Source organism: Ovis aries, chromosome 1, assembly GCF_016772045.2.
Source record: "Ovis aries strain OAR_USU_Benz2616 breed Rambouillet chromosome 1, ARS-UI_Ramb_v3.0, whole genome shotgun sequence".
Classification (NCBI taxonomy): domain Eukaryota; kingdom Metazoa; phylum Chordata; class Mammalia; order Artiodactyla; family Bovidae; genus Ovis; species Ovis aries.
Window position 1 is genome coordinate 16,001,756 of NC_056054.1, and position 20,755 is coordinate 16,022,510.

General features: G+C 53.0%; 1 protein-coding gene across 1 annotated transcript; it reads right to left on the reverse strand.

The window, feature by feature from the left end:
* Positions 1 to 9,535: 9,535 nt before the first annotated feature.
* On the reverse strand, positions 9,536 to 20,467 carry EDN2 (endothelin 2). The gene is made up of 5 exons (XM_004001852.6): positions 20,316 to 20,467; positions 19,806 to 19,968; positions 18,192 to 18,314; positions 17,043 to 17,141; positions 9,536 to 15,248 (listed from the first exon to the last, which is right to left on the reverse strand). The coding sequence occupies exons 1-5, from the start codon at positions 20,368 to 20,370 to the stop codon at positions 15,155 to 15,157; spliced, it is 534 nt and encodes a 177-aa protein (XP_004001901.1). The 5' UTR covers positions 20,371 to 20,467; the 3' UTR covers positions 9,536 to 15,154.
* Between the last annotated feature and the right edge of the window lie 288 nt (positions 20,468 to 20,755).

Genomic DNA, 20,755 nt, shown 5'->3' on the forward strand with positions numbered 1-20,755 from the left:
TCAATTTACTCATTCATTCTACTGTTGATGCCCTTTTGCATAGTTTCCAGTGCTGCTATGAACATTCTAGTATATATTTAAATTTTAAAATTTTATATTGGAATATAGTTAATTATATTTACTTCTAATTAGTTAATTAACTTCTAGTTAAGGGAAGATCCCTTGGAGAAAGGAAAGGCTACCCACTCCAGTATTCTGGCCTGGAGAATTTCGATATGCAGAGTACATCATGAAAAACGCTGGGCTGGAAGAAGCACAAGCTGGAATCAAGATTGCCGGGAGAAATATCAAGAACCTCAGATATGCAGATGACACCACCCTTATGGCAGAAAGTGAAGAGGAACTAAAAAGCCTCTTGACGAAAGTGAAAGAGGAGAGTGAAAAAGTTGGCTTAAAGCTCAACATTCACGAAACGAAGATCATGGCATCTGATCCCATCACTTCATGGCAAATAGATGGGGAAACAGTGGAAACAGTGTCATACTTTATTTTGGGGGGCTCCAAAATCACTACAGATGGTAATTGCAGCCATGACATTAAAAGACGCTTACTCCTTGGAAGGAAAGTTATGACCAACCTAGATAGCATATTGAAAAGCAGAAACATTACTTTGCCAACAAAGGTCCATCTAGTCAAGGCTATGGTTTTTCCAGTAGTCATGTATGGATGTGAGAGTTGGACTGTGAAGAAAGCTGAGCGCCGAAGAATTGATGCTTTTGAACTGTGGTGTTGGAGAAGACTCTTGAGAGTCCTAGTCCATCCTAAAGAAGATCAGTCCTGAGTGTTCTTTGGAAGAAATGATGCTAAAGCTGAAACTCCAATACTTTGGCCACCTCATGTGAAGAGTTGACTCTTTGGAAAAGACTCTGATGCTGGGAGGGATTGGGGGCAGGAGGAAAAGAGAACGACAGAGGATGAGATGGTTGGATGGCATCTCTGACTCGATGGATGTGGGTTTGAGTGAACTCTGGGAGTTGGTGATGGACAGGGAGGCCTGGCATGCTGCAATTCATGGGTTCGCAAAGAGTCAGACGTGACTGAGTGACTGAACTGAACTGAACTGATAGTCCATGGGGTGGCAAAGAGTCAGACATGACTGAGCGATTTTCACTTCACTCACTAATTGTGTTAACTATAGTTAATTACATTAACCAGTTTTCTTCCCTTATAGCGCAGTTGATAAAGAATCTGACTGCAGTGCAGGAGACTCAGGTTCAGTTCTTGGGTCGGGAAGATTCCCTGGAGAAGGAAATGGCAACCCACTCCAGTATTCTTGCCTGGAGAATCCCATGGACAGAGGAACCTGGCAGGCAAGATTTGGTCACGACTTAGCAACTAAATCTGCCTACCTACCTATAGTTAATTAACAATGTTGTGTTAGTTTGAAATGTAAAGCAAAGTGATTTAGTTGTCCATATACGTATATCTACTCTTTCTCAAACTCTTTTCTCATTTAGGTTATTACTGTATTGAGCAGAATTCTGTGTGCTATACACAAGGTCCCTGTTGGTTATCTATTTTAAATACAGCAGTGTGTGCATGTTGATGTCAGACTCCCCCCACAAGTGACCATAGTTTGTTCTCTAAGTCTGTGAGTCTGTTTTGGTTTTGCAAATAAGTTCATTTGTATCATTTTTTTCATCAAATAAGTTCATTTTTATCATTTGTATAAACAGTGTATGGGGTATCGCTTATACCCCATATAAGGAATATCATATATTTGTCTTTCTGTTTGTGATGTACTTCACTTAGTATGAGACTATTATAAATAATGTTGCTATGAACAACCTTGTATATACCTTTACATGAACATATCTAGGCATTCCTTTGGGGTAAATACCCAGAAGTGGAATTGCCAGTCCATTGCTTGCTTTGAGTCCATTTTTTTCATCTTCTGCTGTCCTGATTCTTATGGAGGATAACCAAGGAGGCCCCTGGTTTCTTTTCCTGGATGAAATCAGTGGCTCTCAGTTTCTCTTTGTGGCTGGGCCATGCCTGCCTTGTCCAGGTGCTGTGAGGCTTTAAGAGCTTCTCAGGATAAAGTCCAGGCCCTTTGACCTCTTGGCCCAGTTCCCAGCATTCCTGAGGCCAAAGATATTTATCCCAGAGGAATGTTGATACTGAAGACCCAGCCCTGGCTAACTGTGGGCCAGGTGCAGAAACCGGGCAGTGGGTGAGTCTCGGGTCAGGGCTGGGCCACACAGGGCAAGGGTGAAGTGGACAGGGCACAGCCCAGCCTCAGAGGCCCCTGGCAGGGGGCAGCAGGCTTCTGAATCACTCTGGACCCACCTGAGCAGGAGCTGGCCTCCTTAGTGCCCATCTGCTCATCTCTGGAGTTACTTCCTCACCAGACTGAGGACTGAAGGAGATTGAAGATGCCAGTGAAAGCGAAAGTCACTCAACCGTGTCCAACTCTTTGCAACCTCATGGACTATACAGTCCATGGAATTTTCCAGGCCAGAATACAGGAGTGGGTAGCCTTTTCCTTCTCCAGGGGATCTTCCCAACCCAGGCACTAAACCCAGGTCTCCCGCCAGTGGACATTGTCAACTTAATTCACAGCCAAGGAAGCCAAAGCTGAGGATGAGGGGCTTTTCTGTCTCCAAGGATTTGAGCCCAAGTCCGTCTGGTTCTACAGCCTGTGCTTTCTCTGCTTCATGATGCTGCCTGTCTGAGAGTTGACATGGTGTGATTTGAGGGAAGGCCAACCCCTAAAATCAAGCCATGTCTTTTCCAATGCTTGAGTTTCCACCGTTAGAACTTGATTCCTCTGGGTTAAGTAATGCGCGTGCATACTAAGTCACTTCAGTCATGTACGACTCTTTGTGATGTCATGGACTCTAGCCCACCAGGCTCCTCTGTCCATGGGATTCTCCAGGCAAGAATGCTGGAGTGCCATGTCCTCCTCCAGGGGATCTTCCCGATCCAGGGATTGAACCCTCATCTCTTTCATCTCCTGCACTGGCAGTCAGGTTCTTTAACACTAGTGCCATCAGGGAGGCCCACCTCTTCTGAAAGGCGTGGGGAAGCGAGATAGGCCACATCTAATGTTCTGTGTGCAAACGATTTCCTGGCAGAGTCAGAGAACAGGGGTCCTCTGAGATGCTGGGATCCCTCCATTCACTTCCTCAGCCCTACCAGGGCCCTGTGCCATTTCTTGAATGGGAAAGACAGAGAGGCACAGAACTGTACAGATGTGCCATGTAGGACCTTCCCCAGGCAGCCTCCCTGCTCTGCCAGGACCCAGGCCACAGGTGCTGAGCAGGAGAGGGCCAGCTGGGAGCCCTGTTGTTTTCCAGCCGGGGTCTACCCTAGGGCTTGCCAGGGCACAGGTGTTCCAGGCCCACTTCTGCAGAAGGGAGGGAGGTGTGGGTGTGGTCTCGGGCCCTGAGATAAACCCTATTCCCATCAGCTGCTGTGCTCACACCCGTGCCCTCTTTACCCTGGGGCACCTGCGTCCTCATGCGCCAGCCTGACGCTGTGCACAGCACGGGAGCTGCAGTCAGGCTGGCCTCCCACCTGCCAGGGCTCCTCCCATGGGTCTGGACCTGCACGCGTCTCTGGGCCTCTGTGGCCGAGGCCTCTTTGCAAGAAAGTCCTCCTGGCTTTCCAGGACTCACAGTCCCCGTGGCTGCTGCCCCTCGGTCTTGGGTTGGGGTCCCCAGAGAAGACCTGGACTAAGATTCGAGGGCATGGAGTTTATTTTCGAGGTGATTCTAGGAGTCCATAAAAGATGTGGAAGGGAGACAGGAAGGGCAGCCAATACAGACAAGTTAATGAGCAGCAGGCAGAAACAGGGCTCAGTCCCTCCAGAGACCTCCGGGAGAGGGTGTGGAAGCAGCCTTGGAGTTGCCCCACCCCTGGTGCAAGTGAGCTGGTGTGTCTACCCACCACCCCAATCCTTTCTGATTAAGGGCTGCTCCTGAGGGGGGCTCCGAGGGCATCTTCCAAGCCCTTGGGACAGAGCCACAGACACCTAAGTGCCAAGAATGGGGGCAGGGCTTGTGACAGAGAGAAAGAACCTGGGGGGAAGAGCCTGTAAGAAGTGCTGAGTCAAGAAGGCTTGAGTCCCAGCTCTGCTGCTGACTCACCTTCTGTGAGGGTCAGTTGCTGCGTCTATAAAATGGGAATAAAAATACTGCTTACTTTTCAGCTGTGTGGTGGGGATCAAGTGCGTGGCTGATGCTGGCACCAGGTGGAGACTGATAAATGACGCTTTTCCTTCCTCCTCCAGGGCAAGGGTCAGGCTGACTCACCCCGTCTTGGGGCACCCAACGACCTGCTGTGTTTACCAAACGTTGCTGGGCCCAGGGGCTCTCCCTTCCTTCTCCTCTTATCTCAGTTTCTAAAATCAGATAGTGAGTGATATCTAAGCTGTGCCAGGTTGAGGTGGGCTCTGGGGACCCAAGAATGTCCAAGCCTTCCCTACCCCAGGAGTTCACAGTCCAGCTGGGCTGACAATTGTATAGCTGGGTGGTGGCACAGGCGTGGATTTGGACCAATGGGTAGAAGTCTGTGGGTCAGGCCTGTGGCAAGGAGGCAGTGCAGGCCAAGAGAGAAGGAGAGGAGCTGGGGGTGGGAGGCAGAAGTTGTTCTGGGAGGAGGAAGGAGGTAGGCACATGTCAGAGGTTATATTTTGAGGTTCTTTGAGAAACCCCAGGTAGGTATGACTATCTTAGAGTTATAGGCCATGGAAGGGAGAATGAGAAGGGCCTTGCCTTGACTGGTTGCTGTCAGAGCTGGTCTGACATACTCACTCCCTGACTTCCACTCAGGCCAGAGTTGGGGCCCTCTGGGCCCAGAATGATGTCTTGCTGGATGGAGGTAGGGATGGAGGTCAGGTGTGGACAGCCTTGGAAACAGAGGCAGGGGCTCTCTGTTCTGGCCTCTCCCTCCCTTGCCTTCCTGAGCCCTGTGTGTACTTGGGATTCAAGCCCTCCCACCCAGATTGGGGTGGAAAATCCTGTACTTCCATGCTTCTTGTTCAGATTCCATATGCATTTTGTATCTATGATACAGCCATTTTTGTTCTTAAAAGCAGTAAGCTTTACAATGACTTACTAATTACTAAAATAATTAGTCTTCCTGTAATTAAAGCAATGACACTGTCCTTCTGTTGGTTCTTCAGTGTGGGTTGAGGGGAGAGGTCCTGGCTAGGTGGGATGGGCCCTGAGGAGATGTCATGGTTTGCAGACGCCGAGGTGGCCCCTCCTGGGTGCAAATGCACACTCGTGCCTATTCACTTCAACAGAGTTACACTGTGATAGTTCCGTACATAGCTACGCCCACATGCACACTGAAGCCCTTCTAGACCCATACATGTGGACCGCACTCCATCTACACTATGGATACTCTACGCACGTGTTTCGAGATGTGCTCAGACACAAATGCACACATCAGGGTGGATGCTTGTGTCACTTGCGCACCCACACACCTGCAATCTCTAATCATAGACTTGTGCGCACATCCTGCAGGCTCACTTGCACCCTCACCCATGCACACGGGTCTAGGCACATGTGTGCACACACATCTAGGCTTCCCTGGTGGCTCAGATAGTAAAGAATCCACCCCCAATGCAGGAGACAAGGGTTCGATCCCTGGGTTGGGAAGATGCCCCAGAGAAGGAAATGGCAACCCACTCCAATACTCTTGCCTGGGAAATCCCATGGACAGAGGAGCTGGGTAGGCTACAGTCCATGGGGTCGCAAAGAGTCAGACATGACTGAGCAACCAACACTTTCACAGGTTCATGCAGACACATCTAGGCAGCCACAACCAGGTGAAGATTTACAAGCTCGGGGCACTCAGGCACACAGGCTTGTGTGTGTTGACATGCACAAGAATGTGCACACACATGGGTTGTGTATGGACACTCATCACCTGAGCTGCGAACCTGAATGCCCTACTTGAGCAGGAGGATCCCCGGTCGGTGTACAAGAATGCACTTCACATGTCGGTGTGCCCTGTGTCTGTGCTCACACAGCCTCACACTAGCCAGGCAGGACTCCACTGTGCCAAACTCACCATGTGGCATCAAAGTCGTCCGGAGGGAGCCCCCCTTTTCCTGCCTCCATGCCCCTCCCCTGCCCTCAGCCTGCCAACTTGGGGGTGACTCATGCTCATGGTGTGGCAAGTATGGAATCTCCAGAGGGAGCAGATTCGGCATCTACCCTGTAAAGGGATTCCCCCAGCCTGGCAGCCGGGAGCCCGGAGTCCAGAAAGGACAGTGACCTGCCTGGGTCTACACAGCAAGGCCTGGCAGAGGCAAGACCCAGATCTAGTCTTCTCCAAAACGTGAGTTTGGATGGCAGGCTGAGAGGGAACCAGGATGTCCCAGGCTCCCCCATTTGGAACATCTGCAGGTTCAGGTGCCAGAGTGCCCCCACACACATGCTTTCCCATGATGACGCTGTCCCTAGGAACGCCTACTCAAAGACACATCGATTAGGGGAGGCTGGGGCCAACTGAGCAAGAAGACTGGCCAGCCCCTCCTCCATTCTTGGCTCCCTGAGGGCCAACCCCTGAGTTGGACTGAGAGACGGGGCCCTAGAGCCAAACAGAACCCTGGAGAGCCGTGCTGGAAGGCCCTAGAGGAGCTCTTTGCACCAGGGGGCAGAGTGAGACAGTGGAGCACCTCCGGGCCCCTCACCCTCTTCATCCTGGGTGGCATCAAGCAAAGCTCTTTCGCACATCATATTCCTTATGAAGAAGTGGTTTTGCTATCAGGGCGGCAAACAGTAAGAGTCGGATAAAACCCAGTGCTGGAAGGCTTGTGAGGAAATCGGCACTCACACCCATTGGGAACAGGAATGCAAATTGGAATCTCATTCTTGGCAGAATACTTAAAATGTGCTCATCCTTTGACCTAGAAATTTCGTGTCTAAAAATCTGTCCTCTGCAGACAAAGATGTATAAACAAGGTGCTTACTGTAGTGTGTTCATGAAAACAAGAAATGGAAGCCATCCCAAAGGCTTCAGTGGGTGGATGGTCAAGCAACAACTGTCTGTCCATGACAAGGGCCACGTGGAGCTGTTAAAATTAAGAGGGGGGTAAAAGCCTTGTATTGGTCTGGAAAGATGCCTTTGATGTGAGAAAAAAAGGTTGTAAAATAGAGAAACTTATGTTGCGCATTAGTTTTAATACCTCTAAAACGTGAGATAGAAAACATATACCTGAATCCATAGAAAAAGGCTATTTACCCCACTCTCAGAGTCGTTGCCCTGGAGTAGGGGCCCTAGAAGAGACACTTTATTTCAGATGTTTCTGCAGTCTTTTCATTATTTTAAAGCCACAAGCCTTTCTGTATATATTGTCCTATTTGAATTGCTTTGTAATTAAAAAGGAAGTGTTGAGATTTCTTGTCTAATTATTTAGTGGATGGAGGCCTGAGGAGACAGAGGCCCATTCAAGGTTCCATGCAGCCTCCACGGCAGCTCTGACCTTGACCTCACCCGAGAATGCTGCCTCAGTTACTCAGTGTCAGCGCCTTGGGGCCAGGAGGGCAGCCATGACTCTGTAGGTGGGGGTGGGAGGAGAGATGGGCTCTGGGGTGCAGGCCAGAGATGTGCAGCAGAGGGGTCAGTGCCCACAGCCCCCCGCCAGGTGTGGAGAGATGTCCCCATTGCTGGAAGAACCACCCATGTGCTGAGATAGTCACTTTTTATCACTGGGTGTCCAGACACTCTTGATCTAGCTTCAGGCCCTGCCTGGCAGACCCTGGCTCTGACACTGTCAGAAATGCTGCTGAGGAAAGCCACCCTCTGTTAAGTGGCCTGTGGGTACCACCTTTGGCACAGTTGCTGTGGGCGCTGACCTACACTATCTTACTTTGACTGAAGAGGAAGTGATGCTCAGTGGTTAAAGCCATTGTTTCTGCAGCCAGACTCTTGGGGCAAAGCCCACCACTGCCGCTCACTAGCTAAGTGACCTGCATGGGTTACTTGACCTCTCTGGATGTCAGTCTTGTTGTTTATATGATGATAAGAGAGCACCTCCCCATAGGGTCACTGAAGGCTAAAGTAAAGTGCTTAAGCCAAAAAGTGGAAACAACGCAGACAAACGGATAAACAAAATGTGATCTGTGTGTGTGTGTCTGTGTGTCTGTGTGTGTTCAGTTGCTAAGTCATGTTCAACTCTTTGCAACCCCATGGACTGTAGCCTGCCAGGTTCCTCTGTTCATGAGATTTCCCAGACAAGAATACTGGAGTGGGTTGCCATTTCCTTCTCCAGGGGTTTTTCCCAACCCAGGGATTGAACCCACATCTCCCGTATCTCCTGCATTGCCAGGTGGATTCTCAACCACTGAGCCACCTGGTAAGCCTGATCTGTCTCTATCAGGGAATATTATTCAGTCATGGAAAAGCATGAACACCTGCTCCAACATAGACAGACCTTGAGGACATTGTGCTAAGTGAAAGAAGCCGTACACAAAAGGCCACATATGTTATGATTCCATTGATATAAAATGTCCAGAACAGGCAAATCCATAGTGAAAGAAAGTAGATTTGTGGTGTACAGAGGCCGGGGAAGTGAGATCTGGGGACCAACTGCTAAAGGGTGAGGTATTTCTTTTTGGGATGATGGAAATGTTCTGGAATTAGATAGTGGTGATGGTTGTATAACTGTGAATATATTTTTAAAAAACCCCACTGAATTGTACACTTTAAAAGAGTGAATTTTATGGGGTGTAAATTATGTCTCAATAAAAGATATGCAGCAGAAAAGAATTAGGAATGAATATAAAATTTGTGTATAAATGTAGCACACAGTGTTTATTGCATTGGAGGGAAGTGGGACAAACTAAAACACACACCTACGGAGGAACAGATGCATATGGTGCAGCCTTATGGTGATATGTTCTAAAGCCATGAATAAAACCTTGCTTTGGAAAATTTTTAAAAATTAAGTAAACTACTTTGGACAGTGCGTGACACATGAATGAACTCCAGGACATGACTATGGGGCTTCTCAGGTGGCCCTAGTGGTAGAGAACCTGCCTTCCAATGCAGGAGATGCAAGAAACGTATGTTCGATCCCTGGGTTGGGAAGACCCCCTGGAGAAGGAAATGGCAACCCACTCCAGTACTCTTGCCTGAAGAATCCCATGGACTGAGGCGCCTGGGGAGCTACAGTCCACAGGGTCGCACAGAGTCGGACATGACTGAAGCAACTTAGCCTGCATGAATGCAGGACAGGACTATACAGTTAGTGCTCTTACGCCCATACAGCCGATGAGAAACCGAGGCCCAGAGAGGGGATGGGATGTGGCTGCACTGCCCGTCTCCCACTCTGCTGCTGAGGAAGGGCAGAGTCTTGGCTTCGGGCCAGTCTGAGTGCCCATCTTGTCCTGGGTCTGCCACTTTCTAGCTGGAAGGCCCTGGTGCAGCCATCCCTGCACCATTCTGAGCCTGCCTTGGAGGGGATGTGCTTCCGTGGAGCGGATGGATAGGGGGGCTAGGAGGAAGCTGAGAGCAGGTCGCCCAGCTGCCAGTGCTGCAACGCCACTGGGATGAAATGAGCAGAGACCCCAGGGAGACGGGATGCCTTCCTCCAGCCCCATCTGCCTGGAGTAGCGAGTCACATGTCTGCGAGGATGACCTATAGGCTGCGACAGGAAAAGCCCTATGAGAAACTTCAGGAGGAGGCAGTTCAAGCAGAGGACAGGGGTGTGGTCTTTCTTCCCTAGTCAATGTTCCAGGGCCTGTTTTCCGTCGGCTGTCCCCGGGAAAGGTATTGCTCCGCCCTGGGCCTCCATGTCCACGCTGGGCTGGCTCAGCAGTGCTTATGACAACATGCTTGCGGGGCCCAGGCTGCCTACATCCCAATCCTAGCTTCCCTGCTTGTGCTTTTTGATTGCAGGATCCCGGCCAGGGAAATTCACCCATCTGAGCCTCAGTTTCCTCATCTGCAAAATGGAGATCGTAACAGTTCCCTGCCACTGGTCCTTTGTAACGAATAGATGAGAAGTGAGTATAACAGGCTTTGCACAGAGTCTGACACACTTTAAGCCCTCAAGGGCTGTTGGCTATTATTACTATTATCTCACTATTTGCTGTGAAGGGGCTGGAGGACACGTGTGTACCTAGAGGCAAGGGGCTGGCCCCCTGGGCCCCTGTCTCCAGGCTTCCAGCCTGCTGTCCCCAAGCACTGAATGATAGACGGGCTAGGCCCGTGGCGTCCTGGCAGGCCTGTCCTGGCAGCTGCTCCCACAAGGCGAGGCTCTCTGAGCTTTGGAGAATTAATTAGGCCACATTCCTCTTCCAGGGTTCCTGGCGGGCCCGCACATGGCCCCCTTCCGAGCTGCTGAGGGCTCTTGGCTCCGGTCCCTGGCAGGCGGAGGCAAGGCCCACACTTTGTCTCTCCTGCGAGGGGCTGGGAGGGCCCCCTTGAGCTGGAAACCCTGGCTGGGGAGGCAGGAAGAGCCAAGGATAAGCCAGCTGCCCAAGGCCAGCTCCTGTCCTGGCTCTCTCCCCTGATCAGCCACCTTCGCTGGCTCCCCATCACTCAAGTCCAGATTCCTGGCACTGGATGCTGTTCCCAGCCTGGCCCTTGCCAATCAGGCTTGCTGCCTCTTTTCGGATTCTTTTATGCTCCGGCTGTTTCCCTCATCCCAGGGTGTGCAAACCCTACTCCTTCCCCAAGCTTTCCCTGTGAGCCCACAACGGCACTGGGATGAAATGAGCAGAGATCCCAGGGAGACAGGAAGGGCACACAGCTGGAAGGAGAGCCCGTAACCTACCCACCTCCTGTCCCTTCACTTTGCCTTGTCTGTCTTTCTTGCCAGTCTCGGGAAACCCCAAGGGGCACAAGCGTGGTTTGATCCAAAGGTGTGCTTCAGGCATGGCAATATTCTCCAGGGGGACATTGTCTGAGGCTGTCACAGGATTGAGGGTGAGGTGACAGCAGCTGTGGATTTCCCTGCTTGTAGCCACCCCCCACCCCCGCCCTGCTAGTAACCCCTCTCCAGCCTTCCCCATGCCCCTCCTTCTTTTGTCCCTGATAGGGTCTGAGAATAGGCTTCCTGGGTAGCTCAGCTGGTAAAGAATCCACCTGCAATGCAGGAGACCTGGGTTCAATCGCTGGGTTGGGAAGATCCCCTGGAGGAGGGCATGGCTACCCACTCCAGTATTCTTGCCTGGAAAATCCCATGGGCAGAGGAGCCTGACGGACCATGAGGTCCCAAATAGACAGGATTGAACGACTAAGCACAGAGAATAGCTCCCTTCCTACACACTGTTCCTCCTGCCTGAACACCCTTGTCCACCCCCTCCTTCATTTGATCAGCTGTCACTTCCTCCAGGAAGCCTCCCAGACTCCCCTACCCTAGGGGCTCAGTCATACTGTGGATCTAACTGCTTAGAGCAGCAGGACAGCATACAGGCCGAGAGCCTGAGATTTAAATCCAGCTCAGCCACATGCTAGCCATGAGACTGGGTGAGCTGCTTAACCTCCATCATCTCTTTTCTCAGCTGGGAGAAGCAGTGATAGAACCTGCTGTGTAAGCTTGCTGCAAGGATCCAAAGAATCCATGTGCAAGAAGAGCTTGATGAGCACTCAAAAGTGTGCTTTCACTTCTGCCTTCATAGAAACAGTGCTTTGTTGAAAGGTTCTCCTCTTGGCCTGTGAGGGCAGGGGCTGTGTCTGCCTTGTTTACAGGAGTCTCTGAACAGTGATTGTTCATAATTGTTGAACGGATGGATGGCCACACTCCAATGATTCATTGCCCTGATAGGCAAATGACTTTTCTCAATTGAAATCCCTGAGGTTCAGAGAGAGAGAGTGAGATGGCAAGAGTGAAACTAATTCCTTGGGGTTCTTTGTTGAGTGAGAGGGTGGAGGGAGAGGCAGTCCAGGACAGGAAAGGGCCAGTCTGTAGCCTGGATATGTATCAGGCTGCATGGTCCTGGACGTGGAACCCCACTCCCCTCTGACTCTGCTTCCATGCATGCACATAACCCGAATAAATCTGGGTCACCCTGTGCCCCCTTCTGGCCTATCTCTGCCTGGTGTTCCAGTTAAGAGGAACACAAGTTTGACTCAGAAAGCCTTAACCAAACCTGTAAGTATTTATGGAAAAGGCAGAAAAAGGCAGGAAAAAGGGACAATTTTGTCCCATAAAATCCAGATACACTTTCTAAAATGTTGACGCCTTTCTTCCCAGGATTCAGTTTGATTTGGCAACAGTTCTTCATAAATTTTCCTCTGCTTCTTCCAAACTCTATCCCACCTTCCCCCACACTTCTGAGGCCCCTGCTACGTGGAATGTGGTTTAGAAGCAGGCTCAGACTTTGGGTATTCATGACCCCTCACCCTGCAAACTTCTCATTTGGGGAGAAAGATATGGCTGGCAGAGGGCTAGAGCGCAGGGCCCAAGCCAGGGGCCCCCATTTCCTGAGAATAAGGATCCTGGGGGTTATGGTATCGCCTTGCCTTTACCTGCCTTCTGGGCCTCCCTCTAATTGTCTCTTACTTAATCATTTGGTTGCTTTATCTCTGAACTCTGACCGGGACAGTGAATGCCTAATTCCCTGGGCCTCCGACACACCTTCAACCTGCATTCCTCTGCCTGGTCTCGATCACTCCTGCCAGGCTGGGGTTGCCCCACACCGCTGCCTCGCTGGACCACTGGCTGTTGCTTTGGGATTTCCATGGGGGCAGGGTTATTTTGAACAGGATGCTGGGGAGTGAGATTCACCTGGCATCAGGCTCAGTGAGATTTGAGAGGTGTGCTGGAATCCTGGGTAGGAAGTGACTGGGTAGCTCCATCGCCAACCCCAGCCACCCAGGCTGGATACCTAAAGACCAGGGGTTGACTTGCTTCCCTGCCTTCTGTCTCCCCATTCAGGCTTCCCTTGTGTGGCCCTCTGGCATTTTTTCGAGGTCTGGCTTTACCAGGTCCCTGCTGCCCACAGACCTTTCGAGGGTCCCCATGGCCCATGAGAGAAAGTGCAGGCTCCCTACTTTGGCCTCCAGGGAGTCCTGGTTTCATCTTCTGTTGCTCTCCCCCCACCATGCGCCAGCCACATGGGGTCCTCCGTGGGAAACGCCTTTATCACTCTCATTGCCAAAATCTTCTACCCTTCCCGTCTGCTCTGTCTGGGGCTCCCTCTTCACTTTCCTTCTATTGATGGGAGTCTCACTCTCCTTAGGCTATGGGAGTGACATCTTAGTCATGCATCTTTCTCTGACCATGCCTCTGCACACCAGCCAGCCCCAATCTCCCCCCAACTCAGGTCCTGCAGCTTTGTGCTTGTCCCTCTTGTTACATCATCACTTCTAATGGCCTGACATTCAGCCTTTGCCTCTCATCAGGCCCAGGACTGAGCCCAGCACCATAACTCATCCATTTAGGGTTCACAACCAGCTCTACAAAGCGGAAACTACTGTTTTCCATTTTATAGGTTAAAAAACTGAGGCTCAGAAAGAGGAAGATTTGTTCAAGGTCATGCTACAATGGTGACCCATGAATTCAATCAACAAATATTTAGTCAGTACATATAGACATGTGTATTATACACTCTGGGTTCAAATCCTGATGCTGCCACTTACGTGCTGCGAGACCCCAGGAAAATTAGTTGCCTTCTCTGTGTGTTAGTTTCCTCATCTGTAAAATGGGAATAATAAAAGTACCCATATCGTGGGATTGTCATGAGGATGAAGTGAGTTTATCTGCATTAAATGCCAGCAAACAGTAGGAGTTCAATATGCGTCAACATGTTCTTCTCCCAGGAGGGAGTTGGGGCTGGCTCCACGGACAAGGCAGGCTTAGAGTAGTGTGTAAATAATTATTTTTCAATAACTGGCTCAGGCCACAGCGTACCATTCCCAGCAGAGGCCGGCCAGGGGAAAGGGAACAGCTTGTTCGCAGGGGTGTTTGGCAGCAGTGGAGGCTGTTGGTCTCAGGAGCTGCCAGCGGGGGTAGCTCTGGCTTCTGGCTGTCCCTGGGACACAGGTGAGCAGCTTCCTGGGGTCTTGGCAGGATCGGCCAAGCCAGTGCTAGAGCCCTGGGCTTCTTTAGTGAGAGAAGTTTTGAGTGCCCCCAGCAGGGTCTGGCCAAGCCCAGGGTGAGGGACAAGGACCAGCCTATGACTCCATCACAACAGCCATCCCTGGCCAGTAGGGCTGCACACAGCCTTGGAACAGCACACAGCCCTCACTGGACAGGTTTGCTCTGAATCTCAGGGGTGGCAACTAGAGCAGAAGTGGGTCCTCGTAGTCTTGGCTCCTATGAAACATGCTCTGGGGAAAGGCCTGGCCAACACTTACTGTCCTGATAGCAACACAGGTCCTAGAACCCTGGATATCAAAGCTGCAAATGGCTGTCTAGGCACATGATAGGCAAAAGTCCAGAGAGGGTGGGTCAGCAGCCAGCGATGCCCAGCCGGGGTACAGGGGTGTGGAACTCAGGGCTCCACACCTGCCTCAGGCTCTTTCCCCCGTGTCCCTTTGTTTCCTTCGCTTCTAAGCAGCCCCTTCCTGAAAAGTGCCTCCCAGCTCCTGCTCAACCAAGACCAAATGCTAGAGCATTATTTTGTTGTTTATTACAAACATAAGTTCGCAGGTAAATAATTGAGAGTCTAAAAAAATACGTTAAAATAAATAATCGGAATCGTCAAATTTCTTAGAGCAAATAAGTTATATACAGACAGGTGAAGTGGCGCAGGCCCTTCTCACCAAGAGTGTCCCGAGGGCATGAGGGGAGAGTAAGGACATTGGAGAGGGAGGGCTGGAGGGGAGAGGCCGGGGGCGGGGGTAGGGGCGGCCAGGACTTCAACCCTGGAAGGGCCCGTTCGGCCTCTGCGGCTGGCTTAGGTGTGAGTGCCCACCGCTGCACATTTTTTCTGGCTCACAGCCACCAGACAGGACGCCTCCAGGTTAGCACCTTCCGCGTGCCATTCCTTTCAGCAGGGCCTTGGAACTGGAGCCAGTGTGGGAGGCCACGCTGCAGCCTGGGGCCTGATGACTTTCCTGGTGTCATGGAGCTGCCTTGAGCGAGGCCCCCTCCCCAGGGCAAGGAGGCCAGAGCTTGTGCCTGCTCCAGCAGCTGGGTTTTCTGGCCCAGGAAACAGGTCGGAAGGTCTCCCAGCTCTGGGATGCCCCTCTCCTCCTGTATCCACACAGGCTTCCTTCCCAAAGTTCTCCCAGAGTCGAGAGCTATCTCTTCCTCTGCCTGGAGTGTGTAGATCTGGTCTCCCTCTTCGTCTTCTGCTGTTGCCTAGCAAAGTGGATCTTGGTTGCAGAAATAACCCTGAAATGGAAAGAAGTCACTTGAGCATCTCTGGAGATACAGATCGCTTGAGAGTTCCCCATGAGAGGCAGCGGTCATAGGGCTTGGATCCCTTATTCATGGCCAGGAGGTCAGAGGGTGGTCACAGCTGACCCTGAAAACAAGGCCTGAACATCAAGGAGAGGCCAGGGCAGGTTAGAAGCTTTTCTGCCCACAAGGAGCTTTGACAAAACTGATGTTCAACATCAAGTGCCACCAGGGTGACTGGACAGCCAAGAGTAGCCCAGTGGCTCTCCCCTGGTTGCCCTCTCACTTCCACACCTCTATCCCTGCGGCTCCTCAGGCTGTTGACACCCCATACTCCATGTCCTAAAATTCCCATTCTTCAAGGTCCAGCTCAAGGCGGTCCAATCCAGATATGTATGGGTCCTAACAGTCCTTTGAATCTGGCTGAGACCCTGGTGGGGACTCTGCCATCATCTAGGTGGCCTCACTCTGGCTTAAGGCATTCTAGCCTGGGAACTGGGAGGCTGGGTCCCAGCTTTGGGAACTTGGGCAAGGGTCTCAACCTCTCTGAACCCCTTTCTTGGTCTGTAAAATAAACGCAGGCCTGAACTGGTGTGAGGGTGAGTACAGACTGGCAAAACCATGCTTTGCTGATTATGGAATGCCAAGTACTTGCAAAGTCTTATCTTGAAGGTTTTCATCTTAAGACATTTTCTGGGCTTCCCTAGTGGCTCAGATGATAAAGAATATGCCTGCAATGCAGGGCATCCAGATTTGATCCCTAGGTTGGGAAGATTTTCTGGAGAAAGGAATGGCTACCCACTCCAGTATTCTTGCCTGGAGAATTCCATGGACCGAGGAGTCTGGTGAGCTACAGTCCACGGGGTCGCAAAGACTCAGACAGGACTGAGTGACTAACACTTTCACTTTACTATTTTTTTTAGAAGGCAGTTCCTCAGTATATCCTGGGTCCTGCCCAGCTCGCCATCCTGTCTTTTTGCCTATGTTTCCGCCTCCTCATAGAGATGTGGACCCTTGAGGGGCTAGGCTGCACCCCGGCACTGGGCAGCCCTGAGGAACCCTCAGGGACAGAGGTTGGGGATGGCTAAAACCTTCAGCGCTCCCGTAGGGCCTGGGCTTTCTTGAGGCTCTTCATGCATGTCAGCTGCTCTAACCTATAACGAGCCTGTGAGATGGATAGCACCGGTGTCCCTGCCTCACAGAAAAGAACCAGAAGCACAGAGAAGTTTAGTGAGCAGACCAAGGTCACAAAGTTTGCTCGTGGCAGGGCTGGGGCCTTCTAGCTCAGATGCTGCCCCTTCAGCCACCCTGCCACATGACTGGCTATTGGTTTCTGTTCTCAAGTCAGTTTGGTTGGACAAACGCTCATGGGCACCTCATGGGTGCCAAGACTTGAGCTGAGCCATGCTGTAGCTACCAGGGAGACAGTCCAGTCTGGGACCCAGGGAGGGAACAGGCTGGGTAGCATCTGTTTGGACCCCAGCATGTGGGAGATGCTTGATTCAGACACAGCCTGAATGAACACCTGGGGACCTTCCACAGTCACAAGCCCTGAAACCCTCAATGAAAGTCCACTTCCAGGCCTGGTGGTAACAAACAGCATAGTGGTTAAGAACACAGGCTATTGAGTCAGCCAGATGCGGTAGCTTGCTGTGTGACCTTGGGTAAACACCTTCACCTCTCTGAGCTTCTATTGGGTGCCCCATAAGGACCCGAGGCATCATATGGAGAATAAGGGAAGTGTGCAAGGCATACAGAAGGCACTCAATCAGTGTAGGGGCCCCTCACCTCAGGCGCTGGAGGAGCTCTCCTGCCGTGGCCCGCGTCTTGCCATCCTGGAATGCAGCTACAGGGGACCCACTGCGTGGGACTGCCACCGCATCCGTCCTGAGTGAACAGCATTAGGGCCCAAGTGAGGGGCTGTCCAGGGCCCCAAGGCTGCCTGGCTGCAGGCCCAGCCCAGCCCCCCGCCCCAACCCGCCCTCAGGAGCAGATCCATTTCCACCCTGTGCACCTGGGATCCTTCTTTTCCCAGGTGGGGTGGGGCCTGAGGAAAACTGAGCCACGGGGAATGCGTTCTCAGCCTCAGAAAGAGGCAGCGGGGTGGCTGGCTTTCTCAGAATCTGGCCACCTGCAGCCAAGCAGAGCCCTTGGCAGGGAAACTGAGGCAGGCTGCAGCCACGGCTGAGGTCTCAGGGGAGGAGTTTCCCATAGGTCGTCATGGGAATGGGAGGTAGGGGAGGGTGATGTCACCATTTGCTTTCCCAATGCTCTGTGTGGAGGGAGGGAGGTCCAGAGGGCTGAAAGGCTGGCAAGGCGCTTTGTGACAGCTCGGGGACGGTGCCATGGCCTCCTAACTCCAGCTATTGCTTCTCCACTGAGAAAGTTCCAGAGTTCCCTGAGCCTCAGAGACTAAGGCGGAAGGCCCAGCTCTCGTCTGACTGGCTGTGTAGCCTGACAGGACAAGTCCTGTTTCCTCTCTGGACCTTTGCTGCCTCAGCCGTCACCTGGGAGGATTCCTCCTGCCCAGGAGTGGGGACGCAATGCTCTTAGAAGCCCCCAGAGCTGGGGGTAGTAGCAGGGGGAAGACTCAAGGGTGACTGGCTCCCTGCAGGAAGGGAGGCTGCCCCACAGCCCAGGGCAGCCTCTGGGCCCCCAGGACCCTGCTCCCCTCACCCCTTCTCCACCATTTAGCCATGCCTCTGCTGGCCTCCCAGACACTCTGGAAAAGGGAATGGTAACTCACTCCGCTATTCTTGCCTGGAGAATCCCAGAGACAGAGGAGCCTGCCAGGCTACAGTCCATGGGGTCACAAAGAGTCGGGCATGACTGAATGACTAACAAGCACTACTGCTGGCCTTCCAGACACCCTGCCCTCCAGAGCAGGCCCAGGCCAGCAGTCACCTCTGGCCCCTTGCAGGCTGGGTGCCCACTTACCAGGGCCTTTGATGGCAGAAGGTGGCACAGGCAGGGTCCCTGGCACTGTAGCATTCACAGCGTCTTGGCAGAGAGCGGCGCCGGCGTCTTGGCGGGTTTCCCAGGCCGTAAGGAGCTGTCTGTCTGTGGGCGGGCCGCCAGCAAGGTAGTGGTGTAGGGTGGAGAGAGACAGAGAGAGGATTAGATAAACCAGGACCATTGGCAAGCTGGGACTGTCCACACTGCACATTGGAATAGCCATCCATGCCGCCAGGGTGGCAGCAAAAGTAACCAGCTCCTGCCCTCAAGAATTCCCACTGCAGCTTCCTCCTTACATGCCAGGGAGCCTTGGGCAAGACCCTTACCCTCTCTGGGCCGCTGTTCCCTCCCAACTCCCCTGGTCCTGCTCAGTAAGACACTCAGCATGGGGAGGAGGGGTGGAAGCTGTCCTCCCTGCCCCTCTCCACTCCCAGAGAGCAATCTGAGCTGACGGAGTCAGGCTGGTCCCCCTTTTCTCAAAGATGACCCCCAGCTAATCTGGAAGGAAGGGAGAGAGTACCCTCTCACAGAAGTGAACACTCAGGCTCACAGCTCAGCTCACAGCTCAGCTCACAGCTCCGGTCACCACTTGCCTGGAAGGGTGACCCAAGTGTTTCTTAGAGTTTTGACTTTAAAATGGTGAGTGTGCCTGACCTGCACGTGTGCGTGTGTGTGCATAGGTATGTTAGATTGAGCTGAGATCAATTTCAGATTCAGTCTGAGGCGGGCTAGGTGAAGGGCAGGGCCCTGTGGCCGGTCGGACCAGCACCTCGGACGCCCGAGCTAATTTTAGACATTGTGGTTGGAGCTGCAGAGACTTCAGGTAGACCCAGCACGCAGGGACTGGCAGGGTTCCCGCCCTGAGCCAGTGTTTGGATGCGGATTAGCTCCACACACGCTTACGTGCCGGGCTTCTCTTGTCTTTTGCAATTTGGAGAAGGAAAAAAAAATACAAACACACAGAGAAACTTCAGCTTGAAGTATGCAGTGGCCCGGAGGCAGTGCGGGTGCAGACAGAACAGACAGCCCTGGGACCCCACCCTGGCTCTGCCAGGTGACACGGGGCAGGTTTCTCGTCTGTCATTTGGGGACAGCAGCAGTCCCTGCTTCATTGGGGAGGATGGGGGTGCGTTCACGAGGTGATAACGCACCAGCAGTGCTTGGCATAGGGCCTGGCGCAGTCAAGACATGGGTGCTGTCATTAATCATATTATTCCTGGAAGATTATACAGAGGCAGCGTGGCAGAGCTGCTGTGCGCTCTGGCATCTGCAGGCCTAGGCTGGAGCCTCCTACCTACCACTTAGTCCTTCCTGTGTTACCTCGGGAAAGGCACCTAACTTCTCTGAGCCTCAGTACCCTGATCTGGAAAATGGAGCCAACACTTTCTGACCAGGTTTTTTGTGAGGATTCTCATGAGACAGCCCTCTGTCTGGCTCAGGCAGCCCCCACGTGGGAATTGAAGCAAAAGCTGATTGCTATTGTTGTTAGCCCCACACTGCCAAGAGAGAGCTGCAGTGTGCCAGGGCTGCCCCAGCATGCCAGCATCCCCCACCCCTGCCCCCTGCAACCCCTCTTGGATCCCTCCAGCAGCTCACCCGGGAGTGTTCACCCAGATGATGTCCAGGTGGCAAAAGTAGACGCACTCCTTGTCGAGCCAGGAGCTGCAGGAGCAGCGTCGAGTCCGCAGGTGGGAGCCTCGGGCCCGGGGCAAGGGCGCTGGTTGCTCTGGGATGGGGGTGGTAGCGGCCTGGCTCTTGCCTGCATGCACAGGAGGGAGAGAAAGTGAAGAGGTGGGTCAGGGTGCCTGGCACAGCAGGGATGGGGAACCTGCCGGGCTCCTCCTCTTGCATAATCGATGAAGTTGGCATTCTCGGGGCTCAGGAGCCCTGGGCCAGCCTGGGGAAGCCCCAGCAGCTCTGGGTTGGAAGGACCGGCAGCTGCCCTGGGACGGCAGCACCTCTAGTAGCACAGCCTCCTGCAGCCCCCAAGCCGCCTGACTCCTGCTCCTGAAGGCCCCCAGCTGGCTTGGGGGGCACAGAGCCCCAGCAGGAGACACAAACAGCCTCGGGGCTGCTGCTGCTGCCGAGGCCGTGGGGGGTGCTCACCTTCGTGCAGGGCCACTAGCAGGGCTAGAGCGATGGAGCACAAGGCGGTAGGCATCGCGGCCACGGCGGTAGAGGGGTGCTCAGGCTGGGCTGGAGCACGGAGTGTGCCTGCTGCCAGCGTCCTGCTGCCAAGCTGAGCGATAGCTCATTGCCTCGGTGCCCAGGCTGCCTCTTATAACACCAGGCATGGCTCCGCCCCTGCCCGTCCAGCCCTGCACCGGTGGGCAGGGAGCCAGGGACACCGCCTCCTCCCAGGGCGCCCGGCCCGCCCCAGCCTCTGCGGTAGGGAGGAGGGCAGGATGAGGGAGGAAAAAGGGGGGAGGATGCTCCCTCTGAGCCTGGAGTACCTCCTGGAGTCCTGAGGCTGCCCTGCTGTCCCCAGGGACTCCTTTCAGTCCCACTGGATCCCCTCAAGTCATCCTCCCAATGCCCCGAGCCCC